Source organism: Aricia agestis, chromosome 8 (assembly GCF_905147365.1).
Source record: "Aricia agestis chromosome 8, ilAriAges1.1, whole genome shotgun sequence".
Lineage (NCBI taxonomy): Eukaryota > Metazoa > Arthropoda > Insecta > Lepidoptera > Lycaenidae > Aricia > Aricia agestis.
Window position 1 is genome coordinate 10167037 of NC_056413.1, and position 25149 is coordinate 10192185.

General features: G+C 36.3%; 2 protein-coding genes across 2 annotated transcripts; both read right to left on the reverse strand.

Annotated features, from left to right (window-relative positions):
- Positions 1-3567: 3567 nt before the first annotated feature.
- Positions 3568-13641, reverse strand: LOC121729867 (cytosolic non-specific dipeptidase). Its single transcript, XM_042118533.1, has 10 exons — positions 13291-13641; positions 13022-13219; positions 12164-12425; positions 11388-11535; positions 7942-8042; positions 6857-6987; positions 5927-6049; positions 4792-4950; positions 4348-4418; positions 3568-4112 (listed from the first exon to the last, which is right to left on the reverse strand). Exons 1-9 carry the CDS (start codon positions 13555-13557, stop codon positions 4368-4370), a joined length of 1440 nt encoding a protein of 479 aa, XP_041974467.1. The 5' UTR covers positions 13558-13641; the 3' UTR covers positions 3568-4112; positions 4348-4367.
- Positions 13642-15012: 1371 nt separating this feature from the next.
- On the reverse strand, positions 15013-25149 carry LOC121729862 (nicastrin). The gene is made up of 15 exons (XM_042118524.1): positions 24945-25149; positions 24749-24850; positions 24465-24660; positions 23060-23257; positions 21780-21881; positions 21413-21503; positions 21246-21315; positions 20872-20976; positions 20127-20356; positions 19425-19692; positions 18344-18498; positions 17441-17674; positions 16423-16525; positions 15911-16127; positions 15013-15122 (listed from the first exon to the last, which is right to left on the reverse strand). Exons 1-15 carry the CDS (start codon positions 24997-24999, stop codon positions 15098-15100), a joined length of 2151 nt encoding a protein of 716 aa, XP_041974458.1. The 5' UTR covers positions 25000-25149; the 3' UTR covers positions 15013-15097.

Below are 25149 nucleotides of genomic sequence, written 5' to 3' on the forward strand. Positions count from 1 at the left end.
CATAATAACTGCTAGATATATTAATTAAAATATTATTGAAACCTAGACTGGCCCTAGCTACGGCCATGTATTAAAGACAAACTCAACTTATTAGATAATAATTAATATTGAAACAATCACAAAGAACTAGATACTGTCTATGGAGCATTGACAACGTTGATTATAACTACGTATATAATATAAGCTTTTATCGTTAACTACGGCCATTGACGACGATAGTCGCTTGACCCAACTGATAAACTGACAAAGATCTATCATGTCCATATCGCAAACTTTCTAAGTGAATGTCGGCACTCGGTTGCCACTGAAAATAAGGTTATTAGATTATGCCAAACGATGCCAGATGCGAAAAGTGGGTGGTCAAAGTATTGATAGATATTTAATGCTAAATTAGGAGCGTACGCCAGCTATTGTAACTTCCAAAACGAAGTAGGTTATGTATTCGACGACGGTTTTCAATAGGTCTCTAACAAAAATGTAGAATAAAAAGAAGATTAGGAGTGCCGAGTGTGTATGAATAATATAATTTACTACTATTTTATTGCTTCTACCAAGACATGTCTAATAGAGCCGGTTGTAAACATAGAGACAATATAAGTTTACTAAGGAACAGGTAAAACCTATGAGGTAAAGTAGTAAAAAAACATACCTAGTAGGTAAAACTATTAGTAGTTAGGTATCATGTGGCTGACCTTAGGGATTACCTATTACACAGAGTAAAGGAGTAATTTACACAGCCCTGAATTTATAAAAAGACCAGCCTTTCCCAAAGTGGGCGATAACGCTAAATGTTAATTCTCAAGCGAAGAATGTTCTGACCTAGGTACACCCAAAGCTGTAGGTCAAAAATGACACTTAAAAGGGTTCCGCCACCGAAAAAGTTTGAGAACCGCTGGTCTATAAATATTTTTTCCTCGCGTATGAATTTTTAAAAGAGAAGAGAACACGAGGCTCGTTTCGCGGAATATTGTTATCAGCGTGGCAGTGCCTGCGTCACAAATTTTGCAACCGTATCGACACTTACACCCAATCACTGCATAATTTATATTTAAGCAGTACCACGCAACTCCATAGGGCCAAAATTCGTTTATCGCGGAGAACCGTACACTTTTCCGGTTTCCGACATTAAAGTATACTTTACTAATGTCCTTTTCCGACATTCAAAGTATACCTCTAAGTATACCAAATTTCAGTAAAATCGGTTCAGCGTTTTAGGCGTGAAGAGGTGACAGACAGACCGAAAGATAGGCAGACAGATAGATAGACATACAGACTCAGACAGAATAAAAAAAATTAGCGCTAAACTGAAGTTGTTCCAAAAAATAAACGGGTAATCTATTTAGATTACCCGTTTATTTTGTGGAACAACTTCAGTTTTCTTGTGGCTACCAAAAGATGGCATTTAAAAATCAAATCACGTGCACTCACAAGTCACATGCTATTTTTTTGCTACTTACAGGTAAAAAAATATCTAAAAATATCCCACTACCTACCTATCATACAAATTTTGATGCGCACAGTTGTCGATGACTCCAAAAAGTAGTTTCGTTAAAAAATATTGACCACATAGACTCAACATTGCTTTTAGAGTTAGTCTGTGATTGTTATAATTAATAATTTACTATTTGGTATATTCAAGTTATTATATTATAATAACTTAAATATACCAAAAAGTAAATTATTTTTCGTTCTTTTATTGACTAGCTTTTACTTTACTAACTTAACAACATTAATTATTCATAATTGAACTCAACATTGCTAATTGCTTATTAGAAAATTGACACTTCTTGTACTTAGATTATATTTAAGGGTTAATAATAAACAAACAAGTTTGTGTAAAATATTTATTTTATTGAAAATAATAATAACGGTTATTGAAATGTAAAAAAATATTGTTAAAAAATTTACAGAACAGTCGACATCAATTGAGTGTTATAAAAAACAAAGACCTTAGTTTCTTATATGGAAACAGTAGTCCAACAATATTACCACTGCAACTGGTAAGCCGGAACTGACAGAGACCAAATTAGTTTTAGGGCCTGTTTCACCACTTCCTGATAAGTGCCGGATAGAGTATGGACAATCTTTAAAAAAAGTTATAGATAGCCTATCCGGCACTTTATCAGGAAGTGGTGAAACAGGTACGACCAAGCTTCCAATGATTTTTCAACTGCTAGCGTTTTTTATACATACGTCTGTCAATCTATATACAGGGTGTAACAAAAATAAGTGATAATACTTTAGGGTGGGTACGTGTTCCTTGTAGAGAGTTCATTGTGAAAGTAGCAGTGCTGAAAGACGAAAAATATTTTTCACTTTTGTATGGGCAAGGGCCCGAGCGTCACGAGTTTCCCCATACAAAAGTGAAAAAAAAATGTTGGTCTTTGAGCGCTGCTACTTTCACAGTGAACTCTCTATAAGGAACACATACACACCCTAAAGTATTATCACTTGTTTTTGTTACACCCTGTATATAAAACTCAAAGGTGACTGACTGACTGATTGACATAGTGATCTATCAACGCACAGCCCAAATCACTGGATCGGGCTGAAATTTGTCATGCAGGTAGATGTTATGACGTAGGCATTCGCTAAGAAAGGATTTTGATAAATTCCAACCCCAAGGGGTTCAAACAGGGGATGAAAGTTTGTATATAATAATACTTCTTAACGCGAGCGAAGCCGCGGGCAAAAGCTCGTTCTATAGAAAAACGAAGGTACCAAACTTGGTTTTACTGTTGTTTAGTAAATTAGTAGCACCTGCTGTTCTTGGCAGCACTTTTTAATTTAATCCTTCGATGTCGACACATTAAATCTTAAAATAAACTGCCCTTATAAAGGAATGTAAGGCCACGAAATTGATCAGACATAGCTTAAAATATTATTAGAGAAATTGGCTCATACGACGAACCTGCGTAATTTAGTCGGATTACGACCAGTTGACAGATCTCTACTTGACATAATCCGACCGAATACGGTAGAACCGTCAGTTGCCTATGAATAAATTTTTCTGAAACTATCAATATCATATCAATAATCAATAGATTAAATACAAGAAATAAAATGTTTAAAATGATTAATAAAATAAAATGTAAATCATAGCCGATCATAATCCAATACTATTGTCAAGTTTTAAAATATTAAAAAATAAAAGACATTATTACTCGAACCGGACGGTACAGTATACCAGTATAAAATGATTTCGCTACCTACTTCTAAAGCTGACACATACTATTTTTCCATATAAATTTATAACAGCTTATAGAGCCTATACTCTATACCAGGGGATTACCAATTAGTTTCGCTCGGGGTCCATTTTAAAAAAACAAATGACCTTCGCGGTCCGCACATTTTATAATAAAAAAAAAATATTTACGAAACAAAGGTAGTTACGAAAATTACAAAGGTATTTATTACATATCAATGAGAAATGTGACAATTTTATTGCTTGTTTGAAGTGAAATTGTGCAAGCTATTGACGAGATGTTCATCAGTAAGTCAAGACCGAAATTTATTTTTAACGAAGTTCACGTTCGAAAATGCTCGGTCCGCATACAATGGGTCGGCGGTCCGGGTACGGACCGCGGTCCGCAATTTGGTGACCCCTGCTCTATACTCTATAAGTATACAAACAAACCTAGGCCTCTGCATCCATTGTGGATGATTTATACAGTATTTTCACAGTGAAGTAACCACTCCTCAAAGACTGTAATGCCTGGGACAAGATTTAAATGTCCGTATGGTTACCCAAGCACAAGTATACAAACAACAATAAAACTAATAAGTAATATTATGCTTTTTGACTATTTTTGGTTCTGCAGCAAAAGTGTAATTTTCATTTACTTACGTGACATTGCTCGGGACCTTAATTTAAAAAAAAACTTATTTTATGAGTTAGCCTCTATGGTTAATCATCGAGTAATAATGTATTTTTAATTGCAGCTTTTTTTCCAAATGAATATACAATCCAAAACCTATGATAGTATTTGTACAGATACTACTTGATTTTTCATGTAGTACTTTAGCTTAGCTTATTAAATTGTTATATCTTTACAGCATTATTTTAAAATGAGTCTTGAAACAGGTTTCGTCAGTACAAATAGCACCCCTCTCTTAGGCAGGTATAAAAAGCCCGTAGTCAGTACTTAATACGCGACCCGGTCTCAAGACGCGATTCGGCTCTATGATTGGTCCAAATTTTAACAGCCAACCAATCACAGAGCCTGAACCGTCTTCTTCAGGCTCTGTGATTGGTTGGTTGTCAAAATTTGGACCAATCATAGAGTCGAATCGCGTCTTGAGACCGAGTTGCATCTTGAGTACTGAGTACTGACTATTTATACCGGCCTTAGATTATCTGAAAACTTCTACTTTGGCAGTTTTCCAACTTCGAACAAGTACGCACCGAACAGCTTAATCTGTAAAAATAATTGTTCATGTAAATAATCTAAAGTTTAAATTTAAAGTCAAATCAAAAATCAAGTCTTTTGCGATTGAAAATCGCCCAAAAGTATGGCAATTCGGTGAAGTCACTCAGTTTCCAAAGTGGCATCTAGATGATCTATTAGTGTGTGTATGCGACATACGTATATGTGTATGTGTGTGTAAGAACTTTTGATCCAACCAAAATTAATGTACCATTAAAATGTATATCACAGCTAAGACCGTGGGGATTCAACCTAACCTAACCGAGAATATTGCGGATGACTTCGCTTGTTAGGAAAATTTTACTTTGGGGTTTGTTACCCTCGTGATATTTAAATCGGTAGCGTTACATCCGGTTCAACTTACCCCTTCGATGTAGTTGCGGACGTTGATCTTCTCGTTCTGCGAGTGCGCCATGTCGTCGCCGGCACCCATCGGCAGTAGCAGCACGTTGCGGCCGCTGGCCTCCTGCAGCGTTATCGTCACCGGGATCGAACCGCCCTCGCGAGACATGTCCGGGTCAGTCTAATAACAAATTAAAAATAAATATAATACTCTCGTATGTATAAATTGAATTATTTTTTATGAAATAAGGGGGTAAACGAGCAAACGGGTCACCTGATGGAAAGTAACTACAAGCCCATGGACACACGCGCAAAATCAGAAGAGCTGCAGGTGCGTTGCCGGCCTTTTAAGTGACAATAGGATTACAGGGTAGGGGAGCCGGGAGGTAAGGATAGGGAAGGGAAGGGTAGGGAATTGGGCCTCCGGTAAACTCACTCACTGCGCGAAACACAGCGCAAGCGCTGTTTCACGCCGGTTTTCTGTGAGCCCGTGGTATTTCTCCGGTCGAGCCGGTCTATTCGTGCCGAAGCATGGCTCTACCACGTAAATTTAGGCAGGTTTTGCACATTTCACATCACAAACTAGGATATAGTCATCTTCGGTCCTTCGAGCCAGATCAGATCCGGCTTCCAAATCAAGAATTAACTTTATTTATAACAGCAAATGGTGGTGGCCTTAATTGACTGATAAACTGGATTATTAATTTATCGCTAGGATCTTATAGCGCGTGAAGAAAATATCTGGCTAGTATGGTGGCGTTAATACTTAATAGGCTACTTGATATGACGGCACACTATGGCGAACAGCGTTTTCGGCGCCATTTAAAAGGCATATTTTTCAATCAACATTTATGGGTTTCTCTTTCTACTGTTTAAAATATTACAATATTAGTTTTTTTGGTGAAAGTGAATGATTAAGAAGCGATTAGCATGAAGAAAAAAGTAGGTCAAGTTGCCTATTCTAATCATCCAAAAGAGGGTTGTAAGGCTGTTACTGTACCTCGTCTGGAAGAAACCACTCAATGCATTCTTAATTTGTATTTTATGTTATATTTTGTTACTTAATTTGTTTTTTTTTTTTTTGTTCATTTGTATGTGTTTTGCATTATTTGCAAATATTATATATTTTTTTAAATAAATGATTTGTTATCATATACCTTGTATATGAGCTTGGTGGCGCGCGCGGCGGCCTGGTAGTGCGGGTGGTCGGGGTTCTCGGTCCACGCGCGCCCGCTCTGCGCCGTGATGCGCATCTTGTTCGGCGACCCACGCTCCGCCCACTGTATGCAAAAAAAACACAAAATTATTAATATATGTACTCATTATTCCCATACAAAAACACATATCAGCTATTACTTTAAGAAACAAAACAATACAGTATGTCGTCGTAAAACTTGCCCTTGTGTCGAGCGGTTCTGATTTCATAGGTACAGCTTTTTTACTCTACTGTAAAATATCTATACTAATATTCTACGAATAATAAATGCCTATGTAATTTTACGCGGTATAATAATATGCTGTCGGATATCATCCAAATTCATTAGTATTTCGAAACAAAGTCAAAGTCAAAATTTTTTATTTAGAATAAGTTTTTTTCAAACATTTTTCGAACGTTGTTGCTAGTGAGGCCTACCACCATTGTTGCTACTGGGGCCTACCACCATCACATATATATTTTGATCCTCATAAACAATCATTCTTGCATAACCTCCATCATACTAGTACGCTGGACATAATATGATATCCTTTGCAATGACTGCTGTTTTTTGTGCCTATTTGAAGCGGAATCACTGCCCCCAATGCGGTGGAAGAAAACTAAATCTGACGTAACTTGCAAATGGCCGCTTAATCGTTGTTGGTTGTAGAAACTAGTATTAGTTCCAAGTACTCCCACTACTGCTATCAGCGCCAATATGGCGACTTTCAAACGTCATGGTTACGTCAGATTTAGTTCCCTTCCCCCGCATTGGGGGCGCTGATTCTGCTTCAAATGGGTACAAAAAACAGCTGGGTATCTTATTTCCAGCGTACTTGTTTATTGGAGGTGAGTGATCAGTACAGATAAGTACAACACAAGGCCATCCTACCTTTTTATGAATATAATCGAAGACGAGCTTCTCGACTTCCTCGGGTTCCTGGTTGGGCACAAGGCGGATGGAGAACTTGCCGATCACCTTGCCCGGGATCACCGTCTTTGCGCCGGGCTGGAACGCTGCGCCTGCAAGTAACATTAATAATATCCTCATTAACATTAATAATATTATTAATATGTTAATGAGGTTAACATTAATAATATTATCATAAGGGCGTAGGACGCAAAATTTACGATTTTATAACTCATTTTTTTATTTTATAGTAAGCCACGAAATGTTTCCTTTTTTTTATAGATACTTCATTATTTTTGCGTGTAGGTGTAAAGAGGGTAGAAAGATATTTTTCCTCGGGCGAAATTCGCCCTCTAAAGTTTTTTTACTACTTTATTTATTTTACTATGTTTTACAAAATACAGTAATACGCCAATCTGAACTAGCATTTTGCAATGCTCTTTTTCATCAAGCCATGCACGACTTCAAGATCCTTCGACAAAAATAGACGGAAATTCAGTTTTGGATTTTAAGTATTTTTTGTGGGGCGCACACCGCACAAGCTAGAAGATCATTAGGGTAATTCGCCGGACAGCGACACGTTATTGGCCGATTCACTAATCACTATTGTATGCTGTCGCTGTACAATAACTAGTAGGTACATAATGCCACATCGACATTAGATTTCAGTGCTCGATCATTACAGTACCATTGAAGATATTATGTTCACCCCATTCAGGATCTAGTATAATAATATGGCAATCTAATATATTATTAACGTAACTATACTGTATCAATTATAAACCAAAGCAAATTACAGGTCTTAAAGGAGTTAACATTGAACATAATATACCTCACAAGAAGGGCTTCGCCCGCATGAGTAGGTAAACCTGTTTAAGAAATCCTCGCCTTTTCCTGCAATGAAAACCTACCTTCTAAGTAGGATTTCGAAAATTAAGGCAAACGTTTAAACGGCTCTACACTACACGGCAGAAACAAAAACTTCTTTACTTTTGTCTCATAAAGTATTTTTTATGAAATGACTGAAGAGTCTTATGTCTGAGACTTGTACGTCTGTACGTCTGTACCTTCAATGCCATGTAGCGACAGGCTGGGGAACCTCCAGCGGTGCATCAGAATTTGCTCCTTGACGCCCTTGTGAGCCAGCTGGTGCGCGCCGATTGAATCTCTGCGAATAAAAAAAATTGAAACTTTTGATATGTGTCATCCTTCTCTAACATGTTGGCAATGGCACTTGATAGACAAGAATAAAATAATATGTACGTATACAGATTATAAGTAAAGAAAATTACGTCCTACAAAATTAATATCGCCGAAAGTTTAATGAGTAAGCTGATGATCTTTAATACCTAATTGACATTGCACATTTTTTGTAATTAATTGTTAATTCAGTTATAATTTAATTCAAACAAGTTCTTAGGTCAGTATTTGCAATTCAGAATCTACAATGTGCCCTTATGTGCAATTTGCATATTTATGTTATACTAATAAATGGTTAAACTAATAATGGTTGATTTGATTTGATTTGATTATGTTAAACTAATAAATGGTAAAGAGTGTTGCATTTTCATAGATAACACCTAGTGTACCTCCTAACTCATAGCTACTTGCATAATAGTGGAATAAATATTGAAAAATATTATTGCAATAATGATATGAAACTCATTATTTACTGTGCAACAGTAATCTAAAATATACAATATGCATTCTAGTAAAGTGTGCTATGTGTATGTTACATAATATTTAAACTTATCAGGAGCATAATTTTAGATAAGGCGCAAAGCAATTTTCCTTCTTATCGACGATAAAATTACGAAAATAAGATTTTAAATCTTACTTTTAAGATTAACATTTTAAACTTCGCATTTTTAATAAAATTTAAAAAATGCAGATCATGCTAATAGAACTATAACTTTTAAAATTGTTATAAACCCATTAAAGAGTTTTAAAAAAAGTAGTAAAAAGTTTAATGGCTTATTTGGGAGTTATTATTGTTTTTTTTTTACAAAGCATTTCCTAAGCCTATAATGTTTTAGTACCTGGATGACCGAGCTTTGCTCGGTATAGCAAACACTCATTGACTTCGTGTTACTTAATAACGCCATCTGCTGGCCGTTAAAACAATTAGTTGTTAACAAAATAGTATTATTATTCGCCAATAGATGTCAGGAAGAGTCATATTTTTTAGTTTATTGATTATCGATAAAACACGAATAAAAATACATTTTCTGAAAATGATTCCATGCTAGATCGATTTATCGCCCCCGAAACCCCCTATATACTAAATTTCATGAAAATCGTTGGAGCCGATTCCGAGATTCCAATTATATATATACAAGAATTGCTCGTTTAAAGATATAAGATAGATGTTAGACATAGATGCAAGATCTTTTGTATCAAAAAACGTGGGAGAGCCATGCTTCGGCACGAATGGGCCGGCTCGACCGGAGAAATACCACGGGCTCACAGAAAACCGGCGTGAAACAGCGCTTGCCCTATTTCCTTCCCTAACCTCCCCTATTCCCTTCCCTACCCTTCCCTATTACCCTATTCCCTCTTAAAAGGCCGGCAACGCACCTTCAGCTCTTCTGATGCTGCGAGTGTCCATGGGCGACGGAAGTTGCTTTCCATCAGGTAACCCGTTTGCTCGTTTGCCCCCTTATTTCATTTAAAAAAAACTTAGGTATTAAATAGTTTCCACAGTACCACAGGTAGACCGTACTTACACTAATGGGCATATGTGTTTGTCAACATAATACACTAGAACCGTCCATTTTTCCGGGATAAAAAGTATGCTATGTCCTTTAACAGGACTCACACTTTCTCCATGCCAAATTTCAGCGAAATCTGTTCAGCGGTTTGGGCGAGAAGAGGTAACAGACAGACAGACAGACAGATACAGACAGACATACTTTCGCATTTATAATATTAGTAAGTATATGTATGGATAGCACAATATATCGTGTATGTTACATATTAGGTATAAATACAATAATATAGTAATCTGTAACAACTAGATGCCCTCGCAACTACGTTGCGCCAAATTTGTTTATGGCGCGGGAACCGTACATTTTTCCGCAACACAAACTATCCTATGTCCTTTCTCGGGACACAGAGTAGCTCCACACCAAATTTCATATAAATAGGTTCAGCGTGAAGAGGTAACAGACAGACATACACACATTCGCATTTATAATACATATTAGTATGGATAAGAGTTTACAATATTTTGTTCCATTGTTGTGAGAATAAAGTATGTGTGAATGTAGTGTTATATTGGCGCGCGTCCGGCGCCCGGCAACAACGGAACACGTAATCGCTAATGAATCATATGACTTCAATAACCGCGATGTATTGAGCTAATAGACCAATTGCTTCTATTTTTTTACTTCTGGAGACCAATTCTCGGTTCGCGCACGGGTAAATGATGCTCGTAAAACAGCTTGAGAATAGGATTATCCTTACTAATAAACGTGTTATATAAATACAGTGTTTTGTCTTCTTCAATCCAATTAAAAATGTCACTTGTGTGACAGGAACAAAACACTGTATAACTATTCAAAGCCTATACAGCGTTTATTAGTAAGGGGGTATAGGTACAACCGAGCACGGTGGGAGCCTCCAAAAAAATCACGGAAGACCAGGGACAGCGGCGATTGTCGCTGTCATAACCTGAGTGGCTTCCTTTTCCTCATTTTGGCATTGCACTGCCATTCATTAAAATGTATGCTGATTACTTATTTAGTTTTTAAGTTATATTTGTTTATGCTCTTTTTCTGTATTGTCTGTTTTATTTTGTTTTTTAATTGAATTGTAATTTTATGTTGTTTTAATAATATGGTTGTGTAATGTTTCTAAATGGGAATAAAGTTTTTATTTATTTATTTATAAATTTTGGGGGCATCACGATGTTTTTAGAAGTTGATTAATTTGAATTATTTATAGGCATAATAGCTACGTCTAAATAAAATACTTACGTAGTAAAAACTAATTATAAAGGTCACTAACTGTCCTAACCCCTCTTTAGATCGCATGTGAAAAACGAGAATTGGCCTCTGGTCAGCCAAATGAAGACAATTTTCAAATGAGTATAAACGATGAGGTGCTTGTGATTTTAATATTTATGCAGAGCGGTATTTCATTGTAAAGCACAACCAAATAATATAATATTATCTTGTAACATCCTCAAATAGCCTCACTAAAATTATCTTACAATCGCGATTCTATTTGTATTCATGATTTTACTTCTTCACTCAAAACTTCTGCATTTTGGCGTGAATAAGTAAAAGTTGAGATAAAAGAGATAAAAGTTGAGATAAACAACAGTAACAACCACAATCATCAAAATCGGGTCTGCTGAATGTGACTAAATTTATTGTTCTCTTTGTTTTGAAACTTTATTTAGTAAAGGACATATTTACACAAAAGGTACTTTATATTCCTGTAAAGGACCAAGTCATTTCTCATTGGAAACTGTTTTTATGTGGGTATTAGGAATGTTCTAAAATCTTACCTGTAAGCATCAGGGTTGAAATCAATAGTGTCATACAATTTCTTCTCATTTTCCGTTAAGGGCGCCACAGATTTGTAAATGTCGGTTATAAGTATTTTTCCATCTTTATCAACCAATGTGTTCATTAAATATATCAAATCCGACATAGCTAAAACAAACCAAAAAATATTACTTAAAAAGAATGGAAATACAACATTTGCTTTTTCAAAATGTTTCTTAAATGATGTGGCAATATTTAACTAGATGGTATTTTATTTCCATCAACTGTATTAATAAAAAATTGTAAAAAGAACTAAATCGGAGTACTAAATTTATATAATATTCTGTGACTAAATTAAATAAGCTTTTTTGTGTACAAACAAAACAAACAAGAAACATAGTATAAAACAATCAAATCTATATTTTAGTGATAGTGATATTTGATTTATACCGCTTGGGTTCAATGTATGACTAATGGAACAAACATTGAACCTTATCATATCATAGTGTCAATTTCATTGCAATATACATCTGTTTTTAATGTCCATACATTTCAAAGTAAAGGTGAAAGCTGAAGAGCAATAATTAAAAAATATGTACTACTTTTATATATGAGAAAGTTTCTAAGGATCTGTTCAATGCGAGAAAGAGAGAGAGAGACAGAGAGAGAAACACGCGACACACACTTTCGTGTGTGACGCGACACATGACACTTTTGTGTCATTACAACTTTTCGTCTAGCCCCCTTTTGCAACGCGCGATAAGGAACTTTGTTCCAATATAAGTAAAAATCATACCTTCATGCACAGTTCCCCCATAGACTCCACTGTGTAGGTCCATCTTAGCGCACTCCACCTCCAGGAAGTAGTAGCTAATACCTCTCAGTCCATAAGTGATGCAGGGTTTAGTGGTCCCCAACCAGTAGTTGTCTGATATACACACATAGTCTACCGTGTCAAAGAAACCCTCGGGCTTCAACTTCTCCATGAGTAACTCATCCAGACCTTCAGATCCTGATTCTTCCATGCATTCAAACACAAACTTCAAGTTCACAGGCAGCTGATAAATAGAAACACAAAGTTAGGATTTAATATCATACACAGACAACTGTTTTTTGTTCCAATAAAGAAAATAGTAAATAATAAATAATAATAAAGACAATGTGACATATTTTATGAGAAATGGTCAATAAAGTGCAATAAAATCTAAGGCTGGCCGCACACAGCCGGAAATTAATAATCGGAAATTCATATTATTAATTCAGAAAGACCGGAATACCATACAATATCAGTATGCTCCACACACATTCTGATTTTTTCAGATTATGAATTTCATAGATCGATCTGTAAGAATATGAATTTCCGATTATGAAATTCTGGCTATGTCAGGCAAGCCTAATACACATATCTAATAAAAGATAAGATTCCAAAATTATCGTAACATCATTGTTTTTAATATTTGGCAATAAAAAATAATTATGCTTCAACTCCCAAGCGGTCAAATTAATAGGATAGGATAAGAACTATATGGTATTCACAATCTAGGGAATATTCTTAAGTTTCATCTTTTTCATAAATAAATAATTTAAAAAAAGTATCCTACTTAACTTATAAAAAATTAATAAGAGAACAAAAATAAACAGACTTTTAGCTTACCTCCTCTCCAATTGCTTTATATGCATTTATAACATGGAGCCAACCCAGAACAGGGCCTTTGTCATCTGTGGATCCTCTGCCAAACAGCTTTCCATCGCGCTCCACAAGCTCAAACGGCTCAGTGAGCCAGCCATCCGATTTTAAGGCAGGTTGAACATCCAAGTGCCCATATATACAAATAGTGTTCTTTTTAGGGTCCTGTTCACAAGATTTAGCATTAAAAAGGCAAGTAAGTTATCTAAAATAAAAGAAAGTGAATACACACATACATTTCCGAGAGTTCCAACTAGTACTGGAGGCAATTTGACTTCTTGACAGTCGATTGTTTGGTATCCGACGTCCCTCAGTTCTGTAGTGGCCCCCAGTTCCTTTAATTTGTCTTGAGTCCAATGAACCATACGAACACAGTCAGCACGATATTTTGCATCGCTTGATACCGATGGGATAGCCACGGCTTCCTTTAAAAGTTGCTTGTAAGATTCTGCATTTTTGTCCACAAATTCGAACAACTTCGGCAAGATTTTATCTGATGCCATTTTTCTTTTATTAGCTGCTACTGCTGAATACGATAACGGATTACTTGTGAGAACACAGCGTTTACAAACTGTCGGTAAACCAGCCGTCGGCAATCTACCGCTAGAGAAACGTTGCGATAATTTTAATAAAAATCCAGGCATTTTCAATTTCAATAAATTTGACAGTTGACAGCTGACAGCTGACACTACTGACACATTTTTTTTATTATGGCACTTCGGCTATAAAATAATGGCCAGTGACAAGTAGAAAGCATTCTAATGGGAAAGTGGGAAAACAATATTCACCGTTTTTCTATTTCGTCAGGTCCAAAGTCTAGTCAAAGTCTAAGTGAGTCCTTAATGATTTGCCACCCGCGGGTGGTACTTACAGTTCGATACCTACAATCCTACACGCACGAGTGGGACAGGTCTGCCTCGGGTGAGGTCCGCCGCGCGCGGCATGCGCCGTACCGCTCGCTTGGTGTGGAGACTGTGGACGTTGCTCGCCCACGGCGCGTGGTCGTATCTTAGTCCATCCACCAACTTGAACAGCGTCACTAAAAATAAACGAACGTGGATCATCGAAGTAACTAGTAACAACTAGTTCATTATTCGTTACCTCGAACGAACTCCTTGTTTCAAGTTGTCTCACATTTTACTTGTTCATATCTAATAATATAAATAATTTTGTACTATACAGATGGCACACTTTCACATTTACACTATTGTTGGTCTACCAGGATCTGATGGCGGATGGCAGATTTTCAATAAATATCCTTGATCATTGGATAATTTTTTATATTTGCTTGTTTCACTCACAGAATCAACCGGAAAATCTATGGAAAAAAAGGATCAAAATGTTTTTATTCCAAGTACCCCAGTAGTGCTAAAATCTATTTCTTATCTCACTTTTTGCCATCAGATTCTGGTAGACTTTCGATTTTAAAAAGTGAAATTTTATCTTCAGCGGCCTTGATGCACTGCAGGCACTGATCTCCATTATACAAGTACGCATAATGGAGGTCAGTGACTGCAGGCTATTTGTGACAAATTCTTTCTTTCTAGATTAAAGGTGTCGTGCTTAAAAAAATAATACTTATGATAATTTCAATAGAATAACACTGGAATAAAACTAAAGATAGATGAAATAAATATTTAATTTCTAGGAATTATTACAAAAAGCACTAATCGTAGAATCTTACCTAAATACATAATATTATTATTAATTTTGAGTATGTAGGTATGGTATGAACAAAGTAAAAGCCTCAAACAACTACAAAATACAAATTGGGATAAATTAATATGAGACAACACAATTATAAATTCACCAGCATGAGTTATTTACACACATTGCCTATCAGGTAATTATGCAATTAAGTATTTTTATTGAAATTGTAGTACTTACAACGGATATTATGGAATTAACGAGTTACCTATAGTAATTTGATTTCTAATGTTTATGTTACAAAGCTCATGGAATGTTCAATCAAGTTAACAACATTTTTATTTACTGTTTTTACTGCCAATATGTCAATAAGAATTTGATGCCCCCTCCTCCTTATTAACAGTTTACGGTCCCGAGTATCCTGAAAAGTAAATACATTTATCATTAAGTATGTGACAAAAAAAAGGTAATGAATTGCCATCAAGGTAACTTCGCGACTAATTGTTAATAAGTGATAACTTGTGAGTCATACGTTTATTAGGATTATAGGTCACAGCACACATATCAACTCGGAAAGGGATCGGCACCGTAACGCCTGGAGCCGTTCAATATTGTTTGTATGAAACTGCCTACTGCAACGCACACTAAGCGGAACCGTAACGTAATCGCCTCGGATCGGAACAGGCTCCGAACTGGGATGCGACGCGTGGTCAACTAGCAGTTCCCGGGCTTACGGCTCGTCGTCCACCCGCTTACGGCTCGTCATCCCCGCGCTTACTGCTCGTCGTCCCCGTGCTTACCCTCTCTCCGTACTCAAGCTTACGTTTCTTCGTCCACCCTTGCCCCTTCACCCTTCACCGAGCCGTAAGCGAGGCGTCGACTAGCCGTAGCCGAGTTGACGTACAGGCGATACTGATACGCTTTGGTTACGTGCATACGTTAGGTTGACGCCTGGTTAACGGCGAGGCGAAAGGCGATACGGTGACGATCCCTTTTCGAGTTGATATGTGTGCTGTGACCTATAATCCTAATAAACGTATGACTCACAAGTTACCCTATAACTCACAGTGTCCTCAGTGACGCTTTCGTTTTTTTAATATTAGTATGAATGTTTAAAAAAGACAATTATTGCTGATCAGTGATCACCAGACCACCGATAGCTTTAATAGTGTACTCAATGATCATCCCTCTATTAACAATCGGACATACCCAGTCGCGGAGCTAGCTGGTCTATCGGCGAGGGTGAACATGGCGGGGTCCTTCTGGAGGCGCCACGTGAGGAGCGCGGCGAGCAGCGTGACGACCGCCCCCGCCGCGCCCGCCGCGCGCGCCCCTCCCCCGCCCGCCGACACGAACACGCGCGCCCACATCGCCTGCCATACCGACTCCGTCCAGCTCGAATACACGCCAGACGTCATGTCATAATCTGCGCACAAAGATTTTTTTTATTTCACAAAAACTTACAAAAAACGTTAAAAGGCGAGAATGGTATGTTGAAAAAGAATTTAATATTAAGGTACAAGTTGGAAGCCACCTACATGAAGCGGCAGCAGCAGAAGCAAAGGTGTTGCTAGCTGCGGAGGGTATTTCATAGAAATATGTAAGTACATAGAAACCAATAGTGTCGTCAGCCGCCGCTTCATGTCGCCCGCTACCAACAAGCACCTTTAGACAGCGCGACCATATTTTCTAGATACATTATTGAATAATCTTAAGTTTACCTGATATTATAAAAGCCGGACTGACTGCAGCACTGAAGTTCATTGTTGTCTGTATGCAGACTCCGGTGAGATTCCAACCTCTTAGCCAATAGTATGTGTATCCCTTGAAATAAATTATTTTATGTATTAAATTTTATGATCATTGGCGTATTGCATTTCATTATATTTGAGATTGTTCTCATTATTGAAAAAAACCTCAGAAATCAGACTAAAGCTGTATTCGATATTTATATTTTAATTTATAACTTAAAAGTTAAGTCCTTCTGATTATTATTATTTAATCTAAGTACATATTAATAAAATATTGTTAGTCTTACTGAAACTCGAGAATGGCTGAACCTATTGGACTTCCACAAATATTTCAAGACTAGGATTAGTAATATAATACTTATATTTACTAATCCTAGTCTAAAATATTTGTGGAAGTCCAGGGAAGGTTTATATTAGGAGGGAAGTGGTAGGAAGTCCACAAGTAGTATGAAATAGTTTTGAGTTTTTTTTTTTTATTTAGGTATAAAAAATGGTGTTTCATTATATCTTTAAACGAGCAATTCGATAAACTGAAAAATGTGACTCTTCCTGACATCTATAGGCGAATAATAATACTGTTTTGTGAGCAACTAATTGCTTTAACGACACAACAACAGCTAAAGCTATTCCAGCAGATGGCGTTGTTAAGTATCACGAAGTCATTGAGTGTTTGCTATACCGAGCAAAGCTCACCGTCATCCAGGTACTTATTATTAAATTAGCTTTACGTTACCACAAACGTCACTGTTGTGTTTGTAAAAACTTTGACAAATGCTTTTAAGTGTTTAATTTTTTTTTATTAATTATACTTAATTATATTTTAATGGTGCTTACTGAAAACCAGCGTTGCGAACTGCATTCGCAACAGATGCTCAGTAGGTGCCAATTTGGAAAGAATTATCTCAAAATGTTCTTGATTATTTTAATGTTCATCTACTGTTTTACCAAATAAAGATTATTTTCTTTTCTTTCTTTCTTAAATAGTTACCGGTTTATCGAGAACGTCACACTCCGTCTTGTTTGCGGTGAGGTGATCTCCCGTTAGCAGTGCGAGGGCGTGTCCCGCGTACAGCGCGGCGGGGCTGGCGGCCGCGGCCACGCCCACGTACAGCGGCGCGGGACGCTCGGGTGGCCCCGCCCCCGCCGACCCCGCCCCGTAATCCGCCGCCGCTAGCACTCGGCACGCTTGGCTGCTTAAGAAGCAATACAGCACCTCGTCTACCTGCAAATAGACTAAGTGCCTGTTTCACCACTTCCTGATAAGTGCCGGATAGGCTATTTGACACAACTTATTTGACAGACTCTCCATACTATGAGCCTGTTTCCTGTTGCCGGCTGTGGATATTTTAGTTTTTTGTGGTGCATTTTCATCTACCCTTAGCTTTACCTAATAGCTACCTTTTTTCAGTAGGTAGCTGAAAAAAGTAAGATTTTGCACCACAGTTATAAACCCCGTGGTATGCTTCCAAAGGTACTGAACAGAACTTCAGACCCCTTATACAATATACATGTTAGAGAGTTTCAGCGTTGTTTAAAGAAGCATATTATGCTACTATGCAGATCACATTTTTATTAGCATCATCATCACTTCCATTAAAATATGCATCCTTACATTATGATTTATGAATTATGACCTTATTATTTGTACTTTTCACAGTCCTTTAGCTTAAGACTGATGTTTTTTATCATTATTCTGCCATTTGACAGCCTTTTCGGCAAACATCGCGTGACTTCGGCAAACTTCAGAAAACGGCGCCGGCAGACATATCGGCAACCGGCGCCGGCAGCGGAGGCATTCCCTTATCAAATAGTACAATCGGGGAACTGTGCTACAAGCTATAAGCTGGACGCCCGAGAATAAGTCGGTTACTAAAAAATAAATATATCGCACCATATGTGCTGACGCCGACACGTTACCGCTGTAGGGTTTGCCCGTGACCTCTTGGTACAGAGTGCGCGCGAGAGCGGTCGCCAGCCGAGCCAACTTCACCTGCGCTTCATACGCCTTCATCGTACCATTCGCTAGCAACGCCTCCGTTGATACGACTGAAAATGACAATGACAAAATATTATAAATGTATCCCCTTATACTTGTCTATACTTAATATTATAAAGCGGAAGTTTATTTGTTTGTTTGTTTGAACGCGCTAATCTCAGGAACTACTGGTCCGATTTAAAAAAAAATTCAGCGTTAGACAGGCCATTTATCGAGGAAGGCTATAGGCCATATTTTATCACGATAAGACTAATAGGAGCGAAGAAATAGAGGAAAATGTGAAAAAAAAACGGGGGAAGTTATTTGAAAGGGCTTATCTCACGAACTACTGGAGCAATTTTGCTGGTATTTGGAACAGATAAGAAGTAGACCACGTGAAGGATCATAGGCTATTTTTGTGGACTCATTTGTCTGTGAAATATAATTTACGCGGGCGAAGCCGCGCGGAACGTCTATTATGTTTGCTTTTATATACTGACGCAGAAGAAGTCGCGGGCAACAGCTTGTAAAAATATATTTTAGATAATAAATAACTATACACGGTCGGCTTGTAAGTATGCACATAACATTTACATACACTTCATACACATTACGTTTGAACTATAAACTAGATATTATTTCGTTTATGGCACGCGAACCATACATTTTTCTGGGATAAAATATTCTATGTGCTTTCCTAGGACACAAAGTACCTCCGAACCAAGTATCATTTAAAGCAGTTATGCAGCTTAAGCGCAAAGTGGTAGCAGATACTAATGCCGGTATAAATAGTCAGTACTTAAGATGCGACCCGGTCTCAAGACACGGTTCGGCTCTGTGTTTGGTTGGCTGTCAAAATTTGGAGACCGAGATGCATCTTGAGTACTGACTATTTATACCGGCCTTAGACAGACACACTTTCACACTTTGCTGTGGATTATAGTCATGTTGCTTACTTTGCTATTTTATTATGGTAACTACAAACACTTATACATACATGTCCCGTCACTGCCAATACTAATGTTGTGATAGACATATCCAATATTTTCTTCATCATCGAGAACTGACTCATAGTATTTATTCGTGAATGTGTCACCATGATCCACAAGTAACAATTCAGACAGCTTAGCACTTTCTGTAGCATTTTTAAGAATCCTTCTAAAGGAGTGCACTGACGACGGCGGTAAATTCATTGTGAATTTTGGTGTAACTGTCATGTTTACTTCATTCAAGTAGTTTGAAAACTTCGCAAGGAACTCCGTAATCTGAAAGGATTAAGAAGGTGTTAACAAGTAGTAAGTTACAAATTTTAACACATAAGCAACTATACATACAAGCAATTTTAATCTTAATTAACATTTGGGGTGTAGCCCATATCGAGCTTTAGCTCGATGTGGGCTACAATGCCACCAACTGTTCAATCACCGCCCAATAAACGAATATTATGATTTTTATTTAGATTAAAAATGGAAAGAAACAAACTCTACTTGACCGGGGCCCCCGCTACCATATGTGCAATGTGTGCAATGCACACGGGCGCCATCCTCTAGGGGCGCCAAATCACCATCTTTAGGGGAACCCACCAACGCCAAAACCAAGGACCCAAAAATTTTTCCTTAAGGGCCGCCAAAATCATTTTTTGCACACAGACGCCAGGAGCCCTTACGGGGGCCCTATCTACTTCTACGTAAATACTGACCTGTGCTGGTAGATCGGTGTATGGAGCGTAGGCATACATTGGCCACGAATTGTTTTTGAATAATTTTAGGGACCCTCCAATTTGTCCCAGCTCCACGTGCAAGGGTATTTGTTCCGAGTTCAAGGGCAGTAATGGTGGCCACGATTCTTGTGATATATCATATGCGACTCGCTGAGATCCAATGTAGTCGTACGACTCGCCATTGAAAAGAGTGAACAGAACATTGTTGTCTAAAATAGATTTGAAATATATATTTTTTTAATCAGCTTCCATTTTTAGAACCAGATGACGCCGCGCTCGCAACTCGCGCGCTGAAATTCGTTTATCGCGCGGGATCCGTACATTTTCCGGGATAACAGGTTTCTTTTCTTGGGACTCAAAATATGTTCATACCAAATTTCAGCAAATTCGGATTAGGGGTTTGGGCGTGAAGAGGTAACAAACAGATAGACAGAGACGCTTTCGGATTTATGAATATTAGTATGGATAGCTTTTACTTTATAGAGTATGTTACGAGTTAGTACGAGAGCTGTATGTTAGCACAATGTATAATATGACAACGCTTGTAGGCATGTCATAGTGGAAAACAACAGAGTAGGCCACATTTTCTATATTATGTTATGACCTAAAACTTTTCCTTATAAATAAACAATGGAAAATGCCCGCGCTACTACTCTCCTTAAAAATGTACAGGTAGCTTTAGAGATATCATTATTATTCAACACTAATATTTTTAAAATCTCACCGTAAAGATTGGAATCATTGACGGGAATCATTTTAGACAGGACACTAGCAGTGGTGATAAGTCCTACCAATCCAATCACTGAACTAGCCGCACCAGGAGCAACACCTGCAAACATGTTAAATAACATTCATACACATTCTGACATCATACCTAGTCACTCACAATGAAAAAATATTTACTGTACTGATTGTATTTGTACGATATTACATTGAAGAATTCTCTTACCAAAGACAACATAAAAATTTAAATAACCATTTAAAATTAAAATGTAAAATTTTCTAAATCAACTAAAAGTAAAGATTACATTTAAATTATAACGACCATGATGGACTACCATCATTTAGCAGACATAGTAATAATATATTCTTACTAACCATCAAACAGAGAAGCAGTGTCAATCCTTGCAGTAACTAATGTCACAGGTTTTGTTTTAGGTTCTGTCTCCTTAAGAACAAAGTAAATAATTATGGTCATTTAAAATTAAAGTTACCAAATAAAATTCTATTCATGACATTATTATAATCCCAACTTAGGAACTGACCTTAGATCGTGGAAATAACGAATAGTAAACATTATAATCTCCTAATGGATCACAAACTTTTGTTGCTGTAAGAATGTCAGATGATGCGGATCTGTAAGAAAAACAAACAATTCAGCACCTTACTTGTCAGTAATTTTATTCAACTTAGATTATGAATAACCGCCATACTCACAGACATATTATAATTATGAAATAAACTTCAATTTTAATTTAGAGTTTGACAGATAATGCATGAGGCTTAAGTCAAAAATTTGAATTAATTACATTTACTTAATTACATTAATGTTCCACTTTGATAAGTTTTTTGCAAGATCTTTAAATAGTTACTACTTTTATTACTTACAACATTTTTAAATAAAATACAAACCTTCTTAAACAAGTGACAGTATTTACTGCAGCATACATGAAAGAATTCAACTGCAGTGAACACAAGGGGTTCCCCTTTTGATTGTTCAAATCTAAATTAAATCTGAAAGACAAATAATTTACATTCATTACAAAAATTATTTTGTATTTAAATGGTATAATATATATTCTTAAAACAAAAAAGTTTAGTACAGTTTACTATTTTACCATTACCACTAAAGAATAGCAACTTTACATCCACACTAATAAAATATTGTTACGGATACGGACACATAGTGCCATCTAGCGTCAAACCAGCGCAACTTATTGAAGAAACGCAGACAGCGTAAATCCGCTATTCGATACTAGATGACGTTAGGCTTCTAGAATTACACCACACTTGTTTACGCGAACTTTATACATTCGAGAAAAGAATGTTCTCGTACAGTCCAGAATTATTCGTCTCGGCCGTATAAATAGTCGCAGGCAGACGGACCGGTAATTTCAGTTTACACAACAATATTTACGCAAAAGGGTGTCTATCTATCTGTCACCTCTTCAATCTAAAACCGCTGAACAGATTTTGATGAAATTTTCTATGGAGGTAGTTTTAGCCCCCTATATCCTCTATATCCCCATATTAGATTATCATATATATTGGATCCGAGATCATTGAGTCAATGATATTGGATAATGTAATATAGACATATGATTCATTTCTTCCTTGATCATAGATTTTTGACATTTGCTGAGAGATTGGATCCAATACGGTCATAAAAATAGGTGTTGCCAGTTATTTAATATAAAAAAGGGTTTTTAATTTCTTGTTCGTTAATATGTTTCAAATAATGTAATGTAATTATTTTTCTAATTATATACTTGGATAATCTTGCTGAAATAACAAAAAACAAGCCATATTAAAAATGACGATGTCTTATGACAAATCGAATTCTCTGGGATCTAGTAACCCTCACGTCAATACCTGTCAGCGTTAGCGCTCTCCATTGGCTATTGAAACCACATATGACGGATCAATGAAATATGATAATGTAATATGCAGATATGATCAAATGATCATATATATTGGATCCTATATATGATCATAGAAACGATCATATATATAAATGATAATGTAATACCCCCCTTAGTTTCGGAAAAGGAGGAAATCCTCTAGTTCATAATAATTTGTTATTTTTATAGAAATACTATGATTTTTGAATGCAGATAAAAATTGTTAAGTTGTATGGTGTACCAGAATATGGATATTTATCAAAAGAGGTATTATTTCAACAACATTCTTACCTTTCAAAGCATTGTTCTATTTGATTTATGACATCTATTTTAGAATTAGGTAAATAGAATATTGGGTATGGGATGTCTCTTCTCAACAGTCCAGTACCAATTTCATTCCACACCAAGCCATTAGAGGATGGACATTTGCTCTCTTTTGTATTGTAATATTCATTTGGACATTTCAGTTCATGACTGAACGAAGATGGTCTAAAAAAAATAATGTCATGGAAAAAGGCTGTATACTTAAATACTACTACATTATAAAGTCTGTCAAAAAAGTGAAGAAATTAAAAAGTGGCAACATCGTAGTGTCATCCTTTTTTTTAATTTACTATTTATTGCACACATACATTTTAAAAAAGAAATATACACAGAAGAAAAACAACACAACAGGTACTGCTTATCTCTAACAGCTTCCAGCAGTCCTACGGAGGGAAATATCAGCTAGGGCATGCACAGATAAATTTTAGAAATCTACATAGTAATACACATACTTACAGTCTGTCAAGAAAGTGAAGAAATTAAAAAGTGACAACATCGTAGTGTCATTCCTTTTTTCTTACATTGATTTGAAAGGGATGACACTACGATGTTGCCACTTTTTAATTTCTTCACTTTCTTGACAGACTGTACAATAAAAAATTATAATTATATAATTACAAATTTTTTTTCTTACAAATTTTTTCTTAGATTGTTTTGAAAGGGATGACACTATGATGTTACCACTTTTTAATTTCTTCACTTTTTTGACGGTCTATACTAATAATTCCTTAGAGCACTAGATTATACAAGAGACTGATTGTTATTACTAGAGATCGGCCCAATGGTCGAAATTCGACCTCAAATTAAAAAAAAATACATACAGCCGAACGTATTACCTCCTACTTTTTGGAAGTCGGTCAAAAATATATATGTGTAGGCAAATATCAAATCCCGGTATGTCCACCATAAGCGAAACTTTGCAAATGAGAGAAATATGTTTTTAGAGTTCCGTAGTCAAATGGCAAAAAACGGAACCCTTATAGATTCGTCATGTCTGTCTGTCTGTCTGTCTGTCCGTCCCTCCAAAACTCCCTCCAAAACTATTGTAAAAGGATAAAATCACATCCGAACATATTGGCAAAAAAATTTATGAAAACCCTACCAAACCAAACATTCAAAAAATAAAAAGACGAGCCCCACAAGATCTTCTGTAAATAAAGATTTAAAAATATAGTAAACACATGTATGGCACGCATTTATCAATGCATGCATGCGTTTAATTTTTTTTTTTTTTTTTAATATATATTTGCCAACAAACTGATATTATGTAGTTTTTAGAATAAGGAAATAATTTTGTAAAATAATTGAATAAAGACTTAAGTTATATTTAATTTACACTGAGCCAGACTGGTGTAAATGGAGAGAGTTTTACCTGGCTGTGGCATTATGGAACACCAGAATACCAGCAATGTTTGAGGGTTCCTCAAGTAATAGTTCAATTACAATGTTGAAGACTGATGTACTGACAACAGGCATGTATGGGCCAGCGGTTGCATTGTAAACCACCCACTGGGCATGCGAAATATCACGAACCATGTGCACTACGCCGACAGCGCCATTGAAAGATGCTAGAAAGTGAAATAATAAATTAAAGATATAGGAGTTCTGGAATACTAAATTCAAAGAACATAACTACTTTATAAACATATTACATACATGAACATCCAGCTTGATGGGTTCCATTGAGTCTTCTAAAACACGCCGCACTACCTTCGATAGAAGAATAAATCTGTTCATGAAGTCTTTCACTGTTGATTCCTACAAAAAATACAGTTTCAGTTTAAAAAATACAGGTTTAATAGGTATCGTATTCATAATAATATATTATATTCCTTACTGTCTAATTTCTTACCTTTTAAAAATAAACTACTAAATGATATCAAGAGACCAAAACAAAAAAGCTTCATGATGAAAATAGTTTTATTTTTCACAATTTCTCATAGCTTTTTCCTATTGTTCTAATAGACTAGGATACAAAGAATATTTGTATTAAGTATTACAAATTATTTGTGATTATTAAATCACAAATAATCTTTAAAGTGTATTAATCATTTACA